The following is a 15,901-nucleotide window of genomic DNA, read 5'->3' as shown; positions in this document are numbered from 1 at the left end:
AATGGGAATCTAAAAGCTGAAATACGATTCGCAGCTCCACTACAGACTAATGTGAACATGGTCGTATTCTCTGTATTCGACAGCATCATTCAGATCAACCACGCAAGGCAGATTTTGTTTGACTATCTTTAAAAACATTGGTGAAATGGATACGGTGCAGATACGTGACTTCTTAAGCAGACATAAATACGCTAGGAAATACTTTTTGGGTGTTTTCCCTAGCGATGGGTTACCAGGCGAAATAGGGGCAGAAAGGCCCTGCACCCTAGTCTTTAACACAGACCCGCATGACCAGGCTGGGACACATTGGGCGGCCATGTTTATAGATGTTGATAAGGTTATAGTGTTTGACAGTACCGCAGAGTTCCCTGAGCACAGACTCTATACAACTCCTATATTCAAGTTTGTGAAAAAAGCTGCAGCTGTGGTGGAGTATAACAAACTAAGGGTGCAGGATTCCATGGCCATCACATGCGGGGAACATTGTATTTATTTTATCAGTAAAATGTCACAGGGTCTTTCGTTTAGAAATTTCTTAAATCTATATCCGGGGGATCTTGTTAACAATGACCGTATAGTTGCGAAATATGTAAAAGAAAACCCCTGGGTGTCGGTCAGACCTGTGAAAACAGAATATGTACCTTGTCAAAACTGTAAGGGTTTATAACAGTTGTATGTCTAAAGTTGAACGTTTAAAATAAAAGACATTATATTTTTTTTTAAAAACATGCATTCAGACTCGTTATTTCAATATACATGCAACATGAAATGATTTTTTGAAAGACGACTGAGACGGTTTGTAAAGTTATAACAAGGTGTTTATTACAAATATTTAGTTGACAAAACTTTACTGCAGAAACCTAGGAATAAAAAATCACACACAATTAATCAAAAATCCAAGCGATGGGTGGCTGGGTCAATGTCTTTTTTTTTTTTCGAGATGTCGTCGGCTGGGTAGGGGTAGACCAAGTAGGAGATAGTCTAGGGCCTTCAGAACCTGTAGGCGATGGCAGTAGGGGACTCTTCAAATTGTCTAGCAGGCGCCGGTGTTCATTATTACCAACAAGCGTGGAGGGTATATTGAGTTCAGCAGCGGCCCTCAGAAACTGCTCCCAGCCTCTCGGTGCATTTTGAGGCGTTAGGATTTTGGGGTGGGTCAGACCTTTGACTAGATCGTACATATGCGACCCTGCAACAGGTTGGCCCTTGTAGAGAAACTCACCGCGTTCATTCCAAGAGGCTAGGTCTTTAGAAGCGGCTAGTTTACTCATCAGCATCTGCGCAGCCCCTCTGTGCCTTTGACCTATATTTTTTAGGAGGTCTCCAGCAAAGGTATCTGAAGCTGTCGCCCCATCGGGAGGCGGTTGTAGGGGCTGAGGGTCGGGGGCCTGAGCAGCTGGTTGTTCAGAGTCTGGGGTATATAGAGTCAACTTGTTCTTCTCAGTATTCCACTGGGTGTAGTAATTTAAGAATTTTTTTAGAGTGCTGTTGTAAAGGTTAGCCTTGTCGTAGGGGTTTAGATCAGTCCTGCTCAAAATGTCCTTAATTTCAGTATCCAGGCGTAGAGTCTCATTTCTACGAATATCCCAGGCATTGTCCGTGGTGGACCCCAGCTGCTCCATTTGCTGCCTAGGAACCAGATACATTTTTGTGGCATGATCCATCACTGACCCGAGAGGAGGCTTGTAATTACAGGTATAGCTATGCCCAGCAAGTTACCTATAAAACCTCCAGACTGTTTCACCAGTTTCTTCTTTGTTATGAGTGAGCCCCTTTTATTACTGAGCTTCTTGATGAGCCCCTTCTTCCTCTTCAGAACCTGTAACTGACGCTTTGATATAGGGACGTTGCCTTTTAGGGTGTTTAGGGCTATTTCTGAAATGGCGGCCACTAAATCGTCAGAAGCGGTGCCCAGGATGGCCTTTCGGTGTTGGGGGCTGGCTGTAACAAGCATTTTCAGGAGAGCTAAATTGCGGCGTAGGTGTGTAGACATGGTCACCACTGAGCGTTATAAGGGCTGGCCTGTAAATGGTTCTAAAAGACTTCACCGATGCTTTTTATAGGGCCTGGTCTTGGGCTTTGGTGTGTAAACTACAGGTAGCTCTGGGGGAAAAATATCAGCCCTTAGTCTATAGTCTTCTAGAGTTTCGTTTTTTAAGTCTACCAACAGGTACCCGTGGGGTTTTGATGTAGCGTCGTTAAAGGCCTCCATGAAGAAGTGTGTGTTTCCGGGGTACATCTGTTTAGCTATGACAGCTATTTGTTGTTTGTCCCGAGGGTTTTTAAATAAAACAAGGTATGAAGCGTTGAGAGCTATAGACCTACTGTTCTTGCCTTTGTAAAACAAGTTCTGCACAATGTAGCAGATGCTTAGATTGCGATGATGTGAATATTGAGTAAAAGCTCTCTCTAACTCTGGATGATCACCACCTTCACGCATCAGATCATCAACAATTATCATATTTACAAGGGTTGGTGGTAGTAGTTCATCATCGTTGAGGTTATTCGGTATACCCTCTATAAATTTGATATGTGGGAACCGACTGCCCAAGTCTGTATAAAGAGGCTGCCAGCATGAATAAAGCCACACAATGTTGTTAGGGGTTTGTGATAAAGCAGAGTTGGCATTTTCTAAGAGCTTTTTTATAAAGTAGCTTTTACCACAGTTTGAGGGTCCTGCTAGCACGCATGAGAATGGATGTTGTAACCTGGTGTCCATGCTGTGGCGGCTGTCTCTCTAATGGGCCTAATAACCATAAGGCAGTGTTTTATAGTCGGTGGTCAGGACCCTTTTATCAAAAACAACTCGCAATGTTTTATGTAGAGGCTCGGTTGTGATTTCCCACTTCTTTTTGGATCTGACTATGCAGGGCTGGTTCACGACTATGGTTTTAGCATTCTCAGAATCGTCTGCTGTAACGTATTCGTGCACCAGATTCTTCAAGCTATCAAAATTGATTTTTAGGGTGTTGCTGACATTTAATGTTATCCCTTTGACCTTCATACACACCTTGTTCTTGTTGGTACGGTAGCTGTATGTTTTAGGCCCTGAGGAAGTATATTCTTTTATATACTCGTCCTTATCTAGCTCACTGGTTAGGTTACCCAGATAATCTCCTAGAGGAGGGTCTTCATCCCCCGGTTTGCTCAGAAAAATCACAGAATCTGTATCGTGATACAAGCAGCGATCCTGGAGCTTATCCATAACCCCGTAAAGCTCTAGACGAGCGTGGGCTGTCGTGAAGCAGGCTATGAAAATGTTTATGTTGTTACTCGATGTGGGGTACTCTTGGGCATATTTCCAACACAAAGCCGCGGTATCGTCATCGATAAACTCGCAGCTGGACACCTCGTAGCATGGGGCAAACAGGTACTTGAACAGTTCATCAGGATCTGATATTAAGGTAGTATTTGAAAGGTTTGTGCGCTGTGCAAATTTTCCCCATAAGGAGTTGAGACAGAGTTTGGCTAACTGTCGGCGTGCAGGATTGACCTCTATCAGATGGGATCGTAAACGGATACCCTCGTGAGCGTAGTAGTCATCGATGTATTTCTGTTTTGCATCCTGACTAGTACACCAGTCAGGATACCCTGAGGCCTCCTGCTTGTCTCTGAGAAACAAATTAATGTAGGGGGCAAAGAGTTGTGTTGTAGTGTTCTTAAAGTGCCACACTTCGTGTACTCTACCTAGCCTGTACCCTTTCTCTAAGGCAGCTTGTACCTCGATGCTACACCAGGTCCCTGTGAGCATCCTTTGTTCCTCGGTGTGTGTGCAGCCGTCAACCTCTTTAAGCATCGCACAGGTTCGGCAGAGGGGGAACATTAGCTTGCCATCGACTCTGCATGGTAACACCGGGAAGTAAAGCTGCTTAGGAGGATATATTTCACATTTGATAAGCCCAAAGTATTCGTCTAGGGGCTTAAAATCTCTATAGATGATGGTGGGATGACCCACCGGGTACAACTTCATCTTGTTCACAAAAGGGTACAGACTGGTGAAATCATAGTAGTGTATTTTCTCACCCTCACCAACGGCCTTGTACAGTTGTATGGCATTTGTGCGCCCCCCAAATAAGGCATCTCGGGGCTCCAAAGGTGTGGGTAAATCATGAGTCTTAAGAAAAGAGCAGAGGTCTGTGTCGGTTTTTAACATGTCTAACCACTCGTGCTCCCAAAGAACTCTCATAGCAAAGCCACTGTTTTCAACATACTGGGCCTTTGTCAGAGTACGTCTGTATAAGTGTTCAAATTTGGCACCCAGCATTTTGTTATATTCGTGGGGCTTGTAACACTTGGGGCAGCCGTGGTAAAAACAGCCGTTGAATTCAAAGGCTGTCGGCACACCCTTAATTACAGAGTACCCGTCCAGGTAATAGGGGCCCAGGCGGAATTCACCAGCCTGTAATGCATGTTGAATCTGGATGTCTTCCTTCTCAGAGACGTACATGAGCCACTGGATAGAGGGGGTTGAATAACGTTTCTGTTTACCGTTATAGAGGTCTGGCGGTACTAGAGCGATAGTTTCTGGCCTCAAAAACATGTGTTTGTAGATGGACATACACATGGATGCCAGAGTGACGTTTTGAAATGGGTCTATGTATTCGACCGCATGCTGTATTTCAGGGGTTTTGGATGTCGAGGCCTTGACTTTCTTAGTCAATGTCTTAGGTTTCAAGGCCTTGACTTCTTTAGTCATAGACACCACAACATCTCTGAAGAGGTTACAAGCTTGCCGGAGGATCATTACATCAGCCTGACAATAAGCTTTCAACTCTGTTTGAAAGTGAAACTCCTTTTCACGGTTTTCAGAGTACCACTCTAGAAAGCTCACTTTCTCATCAGGCATCATGTATTCAACCCCGTAGCTGTCAGGAGGCGGCATGGGTCCCACATAATTCTGGTTAGCCCAGGTGTTGAAAAAGTGTGGAAAATACCCTTTACAACCTGGGAACCCAAAGGCCTTTGGCAGCTTGCTCAATTTCATGGGTAGGAAATTCAGGGTGTCTATGAAGCGTATTTTTAAAGGACATACCGTCATCAGCATCAGTTTAGACCCCTGGGTTATGAGTTCCACCTGTATCTTTTCACGAATCATGTCTCGTAGAATAAAGAAGGAGTCATAGGCTTTCGAGTTGTGGGCGAGCATGGTATATCCTTGGAATTTGGCTTGAATGAAAGTGCTCAGGAAATCACCAACGCACGTTCGTCCCTCAAACTCCCAACTGTCGTCGGAAGTTAGATGGTGCGCGTAAATGTAGTTAGGCTGGTGTACCCCCGTCTCTTGTGTGCACTCTATATCAAACACTATATAGTCTTCGGTCTTGGTCTGAGATGGACCTTTAACCATATAACACTGATGGTTGGTACCGGCTTTGTAAGATACATGGCAACGGGGACATATCATACCTTTGCACTTGTGATTCACTGCCACATACCGCCCACACTCGCTACAGTCCTTTTTAGGGACGCAGCTGTAAGATTGCTCGTGTATGCTCAAACAGTTTTGCGAGCGACAAAACAACCTACAGATGCCGCACCTCACCTTTAGGGTAGCGTCTTCTATGCAGCCGTCCCTCTGACACATCTTACAACACATTTCACACTGGTGGTATGTTTTATTGTTGTATATATGATCGCAGTGGGCGCACACATATTTGGCCCCCAGAAAACCTTTAAGGTTCAAGATACCGTAAAAATGATTTTCCATGTGGAGGACATATACGGTCTTGTTTCTCACAGGTTCCCCGGTTGTAAAGTACTTCCAGGAACCGCTGTGATAGAGAACTTTCACCGTCACGGCGAAATAGTTCTCAAAAAGACCTATATCACCAAAGCCGACCATTCGGTCAGGAGGTATTTCAAGAACCTCATGGGCTTCAGCAGCTCTAGACATGATGACAGCGTCAGGGGTCTTGCGAGTCATCAACAGACCCACGATGCTGGCCGCCAGACATGTATTGGCAGTGGCGTTGCTAAAGTTGAGCAGCCACCTCTGTTTCTTGCCAATTATTTTACTGTATAGTACGCTCTTTAAGGGTCTGGAAACACCCCCCTCACGCCCCCGTACAATGAGGGCTATGACTCTAAACGTGCCATAGGCGACTAGTTCAGCCTTACTCTGTAAAAGCCTTGAGAGGTTTTCTAAAAATTGCACAGCATCAAAAACATCTCGGGTCTTCCGCCTGGTGAACAACGGTGTGTCAAAACCCTGCCCCTGGAAGCGGAGTTGGAAAAAGTCATTAGGCCCCACATCGTGTAACAACCTTACTATGAGCTCCTGCACAGCCTGATGTATAGCCAGAACACCGTGAGTGGTTGATGTTATTTGATGTAGGTTAACAAATCTAAACTCCTCATAGTGTTCTACGGCCCTAAACCTCTCTACATTGCGAGTGTAACTCCTAACACTCTCTAAAAACAAGGGCTCTGGGCCCTCATCAGTAGGAGTGTGATTTGTGGAGGTGTTCTCTGATGTGTCACTTTGGGAGGTCAGGGTGGTCCCTGTCTCAGGAGTCCTTGTAAACCTGCGGGTAGCGCATATTCTAGCCTTCTTGAGCTTATTTATTAAAACCCTGCGTTGCTTTGTACTATTAAGCCACTTTTGTTTTTTTTTACGGGCCCAGGCTTTTCTAGATACCAAGCCCCAGCCTATCTGAACAGGTAGGTCGCTGTCGTTGGATGTCTTGTTCATGGAGGCCCCCGCTACAGTTCCACCCCTGGGTCCTTCTGAATGTTGCGTTGTTTGGAGTTTTGCCATCCCCCCTACCCCCTTTAAATGGCCGCCCCTAGGTATGTTAGACCCTGCCCCTATGTATTGTCGGCGGTTAAGTGCTGGCTTATATGCTTCAGGCGTTGATCTTGAAGCTGTGGTACCGTGGTTGAAAGGGTCTAGGGAAACAGGGGTGTCTTGTTTGAAGGGTTCTATGGAAACATTGGGGTCTTGTTTGAAGGTTTGTGGGGTACCAACTGGGCGTTGCTTGAGCAGTTTTAAGAAGCGTGCAGACTTTGTCACTAACCTCTGGACCGTACGGCTATATTTTGGGGGTCTCTTATGAGCACCAGTGGTTGTGGGGGTCTTTAGGGGTTGGTACTTACATAGTCATGAATGTGTACCTTGTATGTCGGCCACAGCCGCCTGACACATCTGTATGATGTCTTTTTTACAAACCCCAACCCTGGCCACGACCAGATGTTGGGCCTCCCTCTTGTTGATGAGATTGGAATACCCCATATCCATTCTTATGAGTGCACGGTTCGCCTGCCGTTTTAATTTTCGAACCGCCATCTGTATCTCTCTTACGTGTGTCTTCAATACATCTTCTGTGTTTACAGACCCATCTTGTTCCTGCTTAGGGGGGCACACCTTGCGAGGTCTTATAAATGGAGGCACCCCCCCAGTCCCATCTATACTGCAACCCTCAAAGACGGGGTTGGACACGGGTCTGTACACGGGCATGTCCCATGGGATGGACACGGACCTGTACACGCGGCTGGCAGAGGTGCTGGCCTCGGGTTTGGACACGGTACTGTACACAGGATTGGCAGAGGTGCTGGCCCCCGGGACTGGACACGGTACTGTACACGGGATTGGCAGCTGGGCTGGCCTCGGGTTTGGACACGGTACTGTACACAGGGTTGGCAGAGGTGCTGTCCGCGGGACTGGACACGGGACTGTACACAGGGTTGGCATAGGTGCTGGCCACGGGACTGGACACGGGACTGTACACGGGCTTGGCAGCTGGGCTGGACACAGGACTGTACACGGGGTTGGCAGAGGGGCTGGACACGGGGGTGTACATGTGGATGGCCGTGGGGCTGGTAGGGTCGTATGCTCCTGGCGGGGTACTCGGGGACAAAGGGTATGAGGATTGTGAGGAGGTGTCGTTGTAATCCTGGGGCCTAGTTGAAATGTCGGGGGTAGGGTGTGGTGCCTGGTTACCTGTGTTCTGTAAACCCTCTGTGCTCAAAGACCCCTGGTACACCGCTTCTGGGGTTCTACCTATGTTGTCTACCAACCCCCTCAATGCCTCAAGAGAGTTGCTAATCGTGGTAGAAGGACCTTCTAGGGGTTGCGCAGTATCACCTGTTGAGACCCTAGGCTGTGCCTGAACACTTACAACCGGTTTTGGGGGCTGTTCAGGGGCGTGCACCTCTACATGTACAGTTATTCTATTTGGCACTGTCTGGGGTTTCAGGACGCTTGGTGGATCCGGCGTTGCCTTAGGGCTGCTGAGGGACTCTGCTAACTGTAGCTTAGGGACCCCCGGTTTCAGCTTCAGATGTTTCCTTGAGAGGCGCGATGTTTTAGGGGGTTGTGGTGGCGACGCCTCTTCTACACCCACAGGTGCAGCTAACACCTCCTTGGGGCTCAAGGTTGTATAGGTCTCATTCAAGGGCTTAGCATCCTTTTTTATAGATAAATCTAAGGGGCTAGCTTGGGGCTCAGGGGTGCTAGGGCTTTTCTTCTCAGGACTTAAGAGCTTTGCCTGACCCTCTTGGAGCACCTCCGGTGTCTTCTTCTTCATGTTTAACTGTTCTGTTTGGGGATCTGTGAATACCTTACAGGCCTTCACACGTTTTAAAGGGTTGGGGAGGTTCTCTGAGTCCCTATGTTTCTTCTTAAGGGAGGCCTGGTTTGTAGGCAGGCCGCCAGTGTTGACCCCACCCCTGTGCAGAATAGATTGTTGTAGCTGGTTGTTCAGCGTGTTGCTTGGTGTGTAGTAGGTAGAGAGTTTTTCCTGGCGTACACGCCTACTCACGCCTTTCGCGCCGCTTCCGTTGTTCTGGACGGATGTTGTTATGTCCATTAAGGGCGCCACCGACCTCTCTTCAGCCGCATGTTTCTGAGCCGCTTCTAAAATATAAACAGAAAATATATATATATATTAGAGAAAGCATAAAAAAAAACAACACATACAAGCACCAGCGGACTACGTCCTACACAACCACCTTTTTTGATATAGGCTTTGCTACAAGCAGCTGTAGCCTTCTGCTTGAGAGTCTGTAACACCTCTAGTACTTCTCACACCCTTTTGTAAAAAACACACCTGAAAGAGGTCTTTTTGCAGCTCCTTTCTTTGACAGTGGTCCCACTTTAGAAGTTGAAGCTTTCCTCTTCAAGGGGATTTCTTTTGAACCATGCGCCGCCTCTTGGACCTTGACGACGTCCTGGCATAGCGTAGGGACACCTGTAAAAAAAAAATAATACCCAACATTAGACATCTTTTCTGATGATTACCTCTATACATCCTCAGGGTCAGGACTCTGGCCTACCCCACCAACTACCCAGCGTCTTAGACAGTTTAAATAACAGCTGTCTTTTTATTTACCTGTAGGAACTGAAGTGTTTTGCACAGTGTTCAGAGCGTCTTGAGCCTCGATGTACTCCATAAAATCGTCAAAAGCTTGTTGTAGGTCAGGGTCATAAGCTGTAAAAGCATACACACATGAGAGCCCATTAGAAAAAAGAGAACTTCTGAGAGACTGGTGTACAAAACTACGTAGAACTACATAGCTTTAAATATATATATACCTGGCTGCGGGGCTGACAAGTGCCCAGCGTTGCTATTTATTACAGCTGGGGCCAGCGCAGGGGGCACATTGGTGACGGTTGCATTTGCAAGGTCTTGCACCTGTATTAAACATAAAAAAAAAAAAAAAGCAGCGGTTTTAGTAAACGCCTTTCTTAAACAAAAGTATCACAACTTCAAACAATTCTTGTATACATTTAAAACCTGATAAGCGGGGTGCACCAACACACATTTTTAAAAAAGCGTTGCAAGTGCTGCGCTAAAACATATGTTAAAAAACAACCTGCGCCATATCCTTTGCTTATGGGGTAAACCACTTTAGGTACACATGGCCCTTCTGACATTTAACCACTACCCTATATACCGGTTACTCTTTTGTAACATGTACATGCCACTTTTCTCTTGTAACACATTGTTTAATAACTCTCACATTTTGAGTGCTTTAAATAGTTGCGCCATTGCCACAATTGCCTACATAACGCTTATTCTTGTGCTTGAGTGTCTGCCTTATATCACAGTATTATAGCTCTAACTGTACTTTGTTTTCTCTTGTAACCTGCACACTTGTCACTTTATTTATTACTCATGTAACTTAACGTTTGCTTTTGTAACCGGCACACATGTCACTCCCCTTATGTTTTGCAACTGTGTCTTATGTAAAGCGCTCTGACACCTTCGGGTAAAGTCTGCGCTAACAAGCAGTATTTTTTCTGTTTGTATCTTTTATGTAACACCTGTAATCCTGAGTCCCTATGTTTTGCAAACAGGTTCTTGTGTAAAGCGCTCTGACAACTTGGGATAAAGTCTGCGCTAACAAGCAGTATTTTTTCTGTTTGTATCTTTTATGTAACACCTGTAATCCTGAGTCCCTATGTTTTGCAAACAGGTTCTTGTGTAAAGCGCTCTGACAACTTGGGATAAAGTCTGCGCTACATTTTTTTCTACTTGTATCTTTTTTTTTTATGTAACTCATGCAATTCTTAGTGCTAATGTCTTACAAATGGGTCATATATAAAGCGCTCTGCCAGCCTTCGTGTACAGTTCGCACTAGCTAATAAAACACAAAAAAAAAAAACACCTCGGAGCTGCAGGGCAGGGTCCGCCCCCTCCAGTGATATCACCAACTCATCACTGGTGATATCAGTGGAGGGGCGGACCCTGCCCTGCAGCTCCGTGGTGTGTTTTCCTGTTTGTATCTTTTTATGTAGTGCATGTAATCCTTAGTCCTTATGTTTTTTGCAGCAAGTTCTTATGTGAAGCGCTATGCCCCAGGCGTGTCCCGCTATTGTGAAGCGCCCTGACACATTCGGGTAAAGTCCAGCGCTAGATAACAATAAAAAACCACACCGGGGCTGCAGGGTTAGGGCCGCCCCTTCAGTGATGTCACCAACTCATCACTGTTGGGGGCGGTCCTTACACAGCAGCCCCGGAGAAGCTCACGCCGCCATGCTGCCTGCTGCTGGATCCACGTGGAGCCCGGGGCTGGTATATACCCCTCACAGCCCCCAAGGACACCGGAGCCCTACACCCCTCACCCTCGAGCAGCGCCAGCAGCAAGCGGGCTCGTGGGGGATTATTTTTTAAAAAGAACGGCCGCGGAGGCCCAGAGACACCGCGACCCCCACCCCCAGAGCAGCGCCCGAGGCAAGCGGGCTCTGGGGGCCTTTTATTTACACGGAACGGCCGCGGAGGCCCAGAGACACCGCGACCCCCACCCCCAGAGCAGCGCCCGAGGCAAGCGGGCTCTGGGGGCCTTTTATTTACACGGAACGGCCGCGGAGGCCCAGAGACACCGCGACCCCCACCCCCAGAGCAGCGCCCGAGGCAAGCGGGCTCTGGGGGCCTTTTATTTACACGGAACGGCCGCGGAGGCCCAGAGACACCGCGACCCCCACCCCCAGAGCAGCGCCCGAGGCAAGCGGGCTCTGGGGGCCTTTTATTTACACGGAACGGCCGCGGAGGCCCAGAGACACCGCGACCCCCACCCCCAGAGCAGCGCCCGAGGCAAGCGGGCTCTGGGGGCCTTTTATTTACACGGAACGGCCGCGGAGGCCCAGAGACACCGCGACCCCCACCCCCAGAGCAGCGCCCGAGGCAAGCGGGCTCTGGGGGCATTTTATTTACACAAGGAACGGCCGCGGAGGCCCAGAGACACCGCGACCCCCACCCCCAGAGCAGCGCCCGAGGCAAGCGGGCTCTGGGGGCATATTTTTAAAAATAACGCTGCACTAGGGACCCAGAGACCCCCAGGACACCCCAAGGGACTATGGCGCCCCACCAGGAGCCCCCCTGGACAACTGGCCCCAGGGTTTATTTATTTTTTAAATACAAGGCCCTCAGGACCCCCCAAGGAGCAGCAAGGACCCCGGAGCCCTCCATGGACCCCTCCAACTCTCTACAGCGGTTTGGTGAGTGCAACCAGGCATTATTAATTTTTTTAATTATATGCCCTGTATATTATTTAAAGCCCCTATGGTACCGTTACAGTGTGGTTAAATGTTTCTATGAGCTGTAAAATACCCTGTTCCACTCTGCATGTACCCTCCTAAGGCCTACAACATTATGCCCCTTAAATACATAGCCTGCAAACTCTACCCTACGTCACCACCCCATTAACACTAAATACCTACACACATAGCTTTTTAAACTCAACAAAACCTTTATTCATTTTAAATACCTTTACATTACAATTCAGGTCTTTTTAAACTCCATCCTTCAACAAAACCTTTATTCACATTAAACACAGCACATCGCCTTAAAGATTAACAGTTTACAATCCACACTACATAGTACTATTTTTTAAAAGTGCAACTTTTTTCCAAACTACATGTACACCCTAATACACCATTGCGCCATCCATTATTTACCTTCTCTACATGTTGACAGGCGGTGTCAATCTGGGAAAAGTTGCTCCTGTCCATTCTTGCCTTAAGTTCCTTGGGTTGGCTCCAAAACAATCCAGGCCAGTCACTCCCCAAGGTTTTGAAGGGCTTGATGGTGTAGAAATCCACAAAGGTTTTCTGACTGGGTTGTAGATGCAGGAGTCCTCCAGGTACAGCAGAACAATCCACGCCAGTCGCTCCTCAAAGGGGGTTTTTTGAATGGGTGTTTGGCAGTGTTCCATGAGGGGCCTTTTTATACCTGTCCTAGCATGCTAATTAGAAGCCCCCCACACCCCTTTATGACTTGAGGGGTGTTTAGAACAATGTCATGGTGGCCTTTGGATGGGAACCTTTTTTTTTATATCCTTGTACAGTATAAACAGTACAGCATTGTTTACTTTGACACCTGTTACTCAAACTCAAGGCCTATCCTGGGAAGAGTGGGGTTAGACAATGGGGGCCGGTGTAAAACTCTTCACCCCTACGTGACCCCTTCTCCTGGGAATTAGGGAGCCCGGGAACAGAATCTACCTTGGGACTCATATGTCAAATTTCCTGCCAGCCACGTCAAATTGGAACTAAACTGTCAAAATTGAGACCAGGAGTTTAAGACGTGAGGACCCTTTACAGCTTTGACACCTACATGACACATTCTTCTTCCCAGGCCCTGGGCTGGGGAACTCAGGACTGCCCCAGCAGCTGTTCAAACATCAGCTGGCTGCAAACCCCCAGTTTTAAAAATGCACAGACATTTCCAGCCTACAACCATGCAGTTTTTTTCTATGCACTTTTAAACACATACACAATTGCCACATGTTTTTGCTGCCCTAGCTGTTAAATTTAAGGCCATAAGTTTAAGGCCAGGACTGTTTAAGGCCAGCTCAAACCCTGGTCTTAAACAGTCCTGGTCTTAAACTGTCAAAATTGAGACCAGGAGTTTAAGACCGTGAGGACCCTTTACAGCTTTGACCCCTACATGACACATTCTTCTTCCCAGGCCCTGGGCTGGGGAACTCAGGCCTGCCCCAGCAGCTGTTCAAACAGCAGCAGGCTGCAAACCCCCAGTTTTAAAAGTGCCCAGACATTCCAGCCTGCAACCAGGCAGTTTTTCTATGCACTTTTAAACACATACACAATTACCACATGTTTTTGCTGCCCTAGCTGTTAAATTTAAGGCCAGAAGTTTAAGACCAGACTGTTTAAGGCCAGATCAAACCCTGGTCTTAAACAGTCCTGGTCTTAAACTGTCAAAAATGAGACCAGAAGTTTAAGACCAGACATGTCAAAAGCTGTCAAAATTGCGACCAGCCTTTTGCGACCAGACATGTCAAAATTGCGACCAGGATTTTTTGATGAGTGGTATCCCGGCTTACTACTTCCATCAACTGCCTGGAAGAGAAAGTTAGTACATATACAGTTACATTAAATCACAAATCTTAAATGCACAAAACAGCAATGGTATTCTTACACGTTTAACAATTTTCGCTGATTAAACATCTTGGGCCTTATTTATGAAAAGTGACGCATCGCTGCGTGAAAACAGCGATGCGTCACTTTACATTGCGCCCTCCTTGCGATAGCAATGATGCGTCATATTTACAGTATGACGCATCATGTTGCAAGGAGTTACAGATATGTCAGTATTTCTGACGTATCTGTAAGCGCAAAAGTCACGCATTGCTGGAGTGTGTCAAAAAGTGTCGCAACTCCAGTAATGTGTCCTTTCACTTGGGGAAAGCCCCATGTGAAAGGGCTTGCGTCAGTCTTACGCCTGCTGTGAGGCAGGCGCAAGATTTTGACGCAACAGCGTCCTAAAAGTGACGCCGTGAAATCTCATAGATTTCACTGCGTCACTATTACGAGGCTTTTTGCAGGGGGACGCCCCCTCTGCATACATTATACCTGACGCAGGTATAATGTAGCGCAGGGGTTTACAAAGTGACGCATCTGCTTAGATGTGTCACTTTGTAAATGTGGTGCAACAAGGCACATTTTTTACTCCACTGGTGCGTCACAAAAAGTGACGCACCGGCGGCGTAAAAGTGACGCAGGGCCTCATAAATGATGCCCCTTGTTCTAAGATGTGGCTTATTCATTAAGAGGAAATGCAACATGAATCAATTAAACAATTTTCATGTTTCTGGTTGCTGACACCATTCACTCTTCACACCATTTACCATTATCCCTTTAACTGTGATATCTTGATGTACAGAACCTGAATCAGGCAAAGCCGCTGGGTAGTTTTTTCCAAGTACCGAGCCCCACCCTGCCACCAGCCTGTCAGGGGAAGACTACAGGTATGGAAGTGAAGCCGAAGGATGCAGAGATGGGTAATTGACCCCACTAATGTCCCCGAAGTAGGGTCCAGCTTGCATTTGAGACAAAAGCAAATAATTGGTGAATCTGTTTTCGATCAGTCATCATTGCCCTTGACATATTCATTTCTCACCACTTACTGATGCACCAAAGAGGATGGTTCCTAGGCTGCTCTGTGAGGGCCTGGACACTTCCAGGAGCGCGCACAAATATATAGGGAATAATGCAAGTCCACTCGCACAATCTATATTGTAATGAACTGAACCACGGATCGATGCACTTTGGAGAGTCTGGAGCTCTTTGGGCGATTTGTCTTCATTACTCCCACATCCCCTTTAAGGCCCCCTGCGCTTTTAAACTAGAGACCTGACCCTCAATAGATTTTTTTCCTCCGCTCAGCACAACAGTTTTCCGACTTATTAAAGGTAAAAAAAAAAACAGCCAAGGGGGATACTTTTTTCCTCATTAGAAGTTTTGTTTACTCTTTCCACTACTAAAAATTAAAAAAAACATTTGCTAATGTGAAACTGGTAGAGTTTTGTGGAAAAGAAGTCATTACAGGTGACGCAGAACGTGTGCGATGTTGATGCTCGTGATGAGAGGCTAAGGTGTGGAAATGGCGGCGACGGAGACAATCATAGTGATTGCATGCTGAGGTGTTTATCGTCACCAGCAGAGAAGGCACTGATTGAACGCAGGGCTCGTGACACGGGAGCATTTACCTACACTCGGCAATCTGAAATGTTTGTTCTCATGCTTCGCAAGTGGGTGGAATTAGCAGCTTTCCTCAGCCTTGGGTTGCTGCGGCCAAACAGAGAGGCATGTGCTATCAGCGACAATGTCAAATTGCATTGCAGTTGTTTTAATCACAGCACCTCGCCGCCCTGTGCAGCAGGATTTCTGTTCCGTGTTGCAGGTGTCATTACGAAACCAGTATTGTTTTCCCTGGTAAGTGTGCCCACAACGCCCCCACCCTGTTCCCTCATGATTGATGCTTCCACGGCTTCCCTCATAACTATGTACCCTCAGCACCCTCATGACTGAAGGTTCCCCAACATCCCTCATAACTATGTACCCTCAACACCCTCATGACTGATGGTTCCCCAGCATCCCTCATAACTATGTACCCTCAGCACCCTCATGACTGATGGTTCCCCAGCATCCCTCATAACT

At 47.0% G+C, this 15,901-nt stretch overlaps 2 protein-coding genes across 2 annotated transcripts; both read right to left on the bottom strand.

Moving 5' to 3' along the window:
• Positions 1–810: 810 nt before the first annotated feature.
• On the bottom strand, positions 811–6,774 carry LOC144798891 (uncharacterized). The gene has a single exon (XM_078669991.1). The coding sequence runs from the start codon at positions 6,755–6,757 to the stop codon at positions 2,747–2,749; it is 4,011 nt and encodes a 1,336-aa protein (XP_078526117.1). The 5' UTR covers positions 6,758–6,774; the 3' UTR covers positions 811–2,746.
• A 33-nt stretch (positions 6,775–6,807) lies between these two features.
• On the bottom strand, positions 6,808–10,072 carry LOC144802139 (uncharacterized). Its single transcript, XM_078671792.1, has 5 exons — positions 9,533–10,072; positions 9,330–9,428; positions 9,048–9,188; positions 8,118–8,854; positions 6,808–6,888 (listed from the first exon to the last, which is right to left on the bottom strand). The coding sequence occupies exons 2-5, from the start codon at positions 9,388–9,390 to the stop codon at positions 6,808–6,810; spliced, it is 1,020 nt and encodes a 339-aa protein (XP_078527918.1). The 5' UTR covers positions 9,391–9,428; positions 9,533–10,072.
• Between the last annotated feature and the right edge of the window lie 5,829 nt (positions 10,073–15,901).

Source organism: Lissotriton helveticus, chromosome 1_2, assembly GCF_964261635.1.
Source record: "Lissotriton helveticus chromosome 1_2, aLisHel1.1, whole genome shotgun sequence".
Classification (NCBI taxonomy): domain Eukaryota; kingdom Metazoa; phylum Chordata; class Amphibia; order Caudata; family Salamandridae; genus Lissotriton; species Lissotriton helveticus.
Note: the sequence above shows the minus strand (reverse complement) of the source record. Positions and strands in the feature narration are given on the sequence as shown.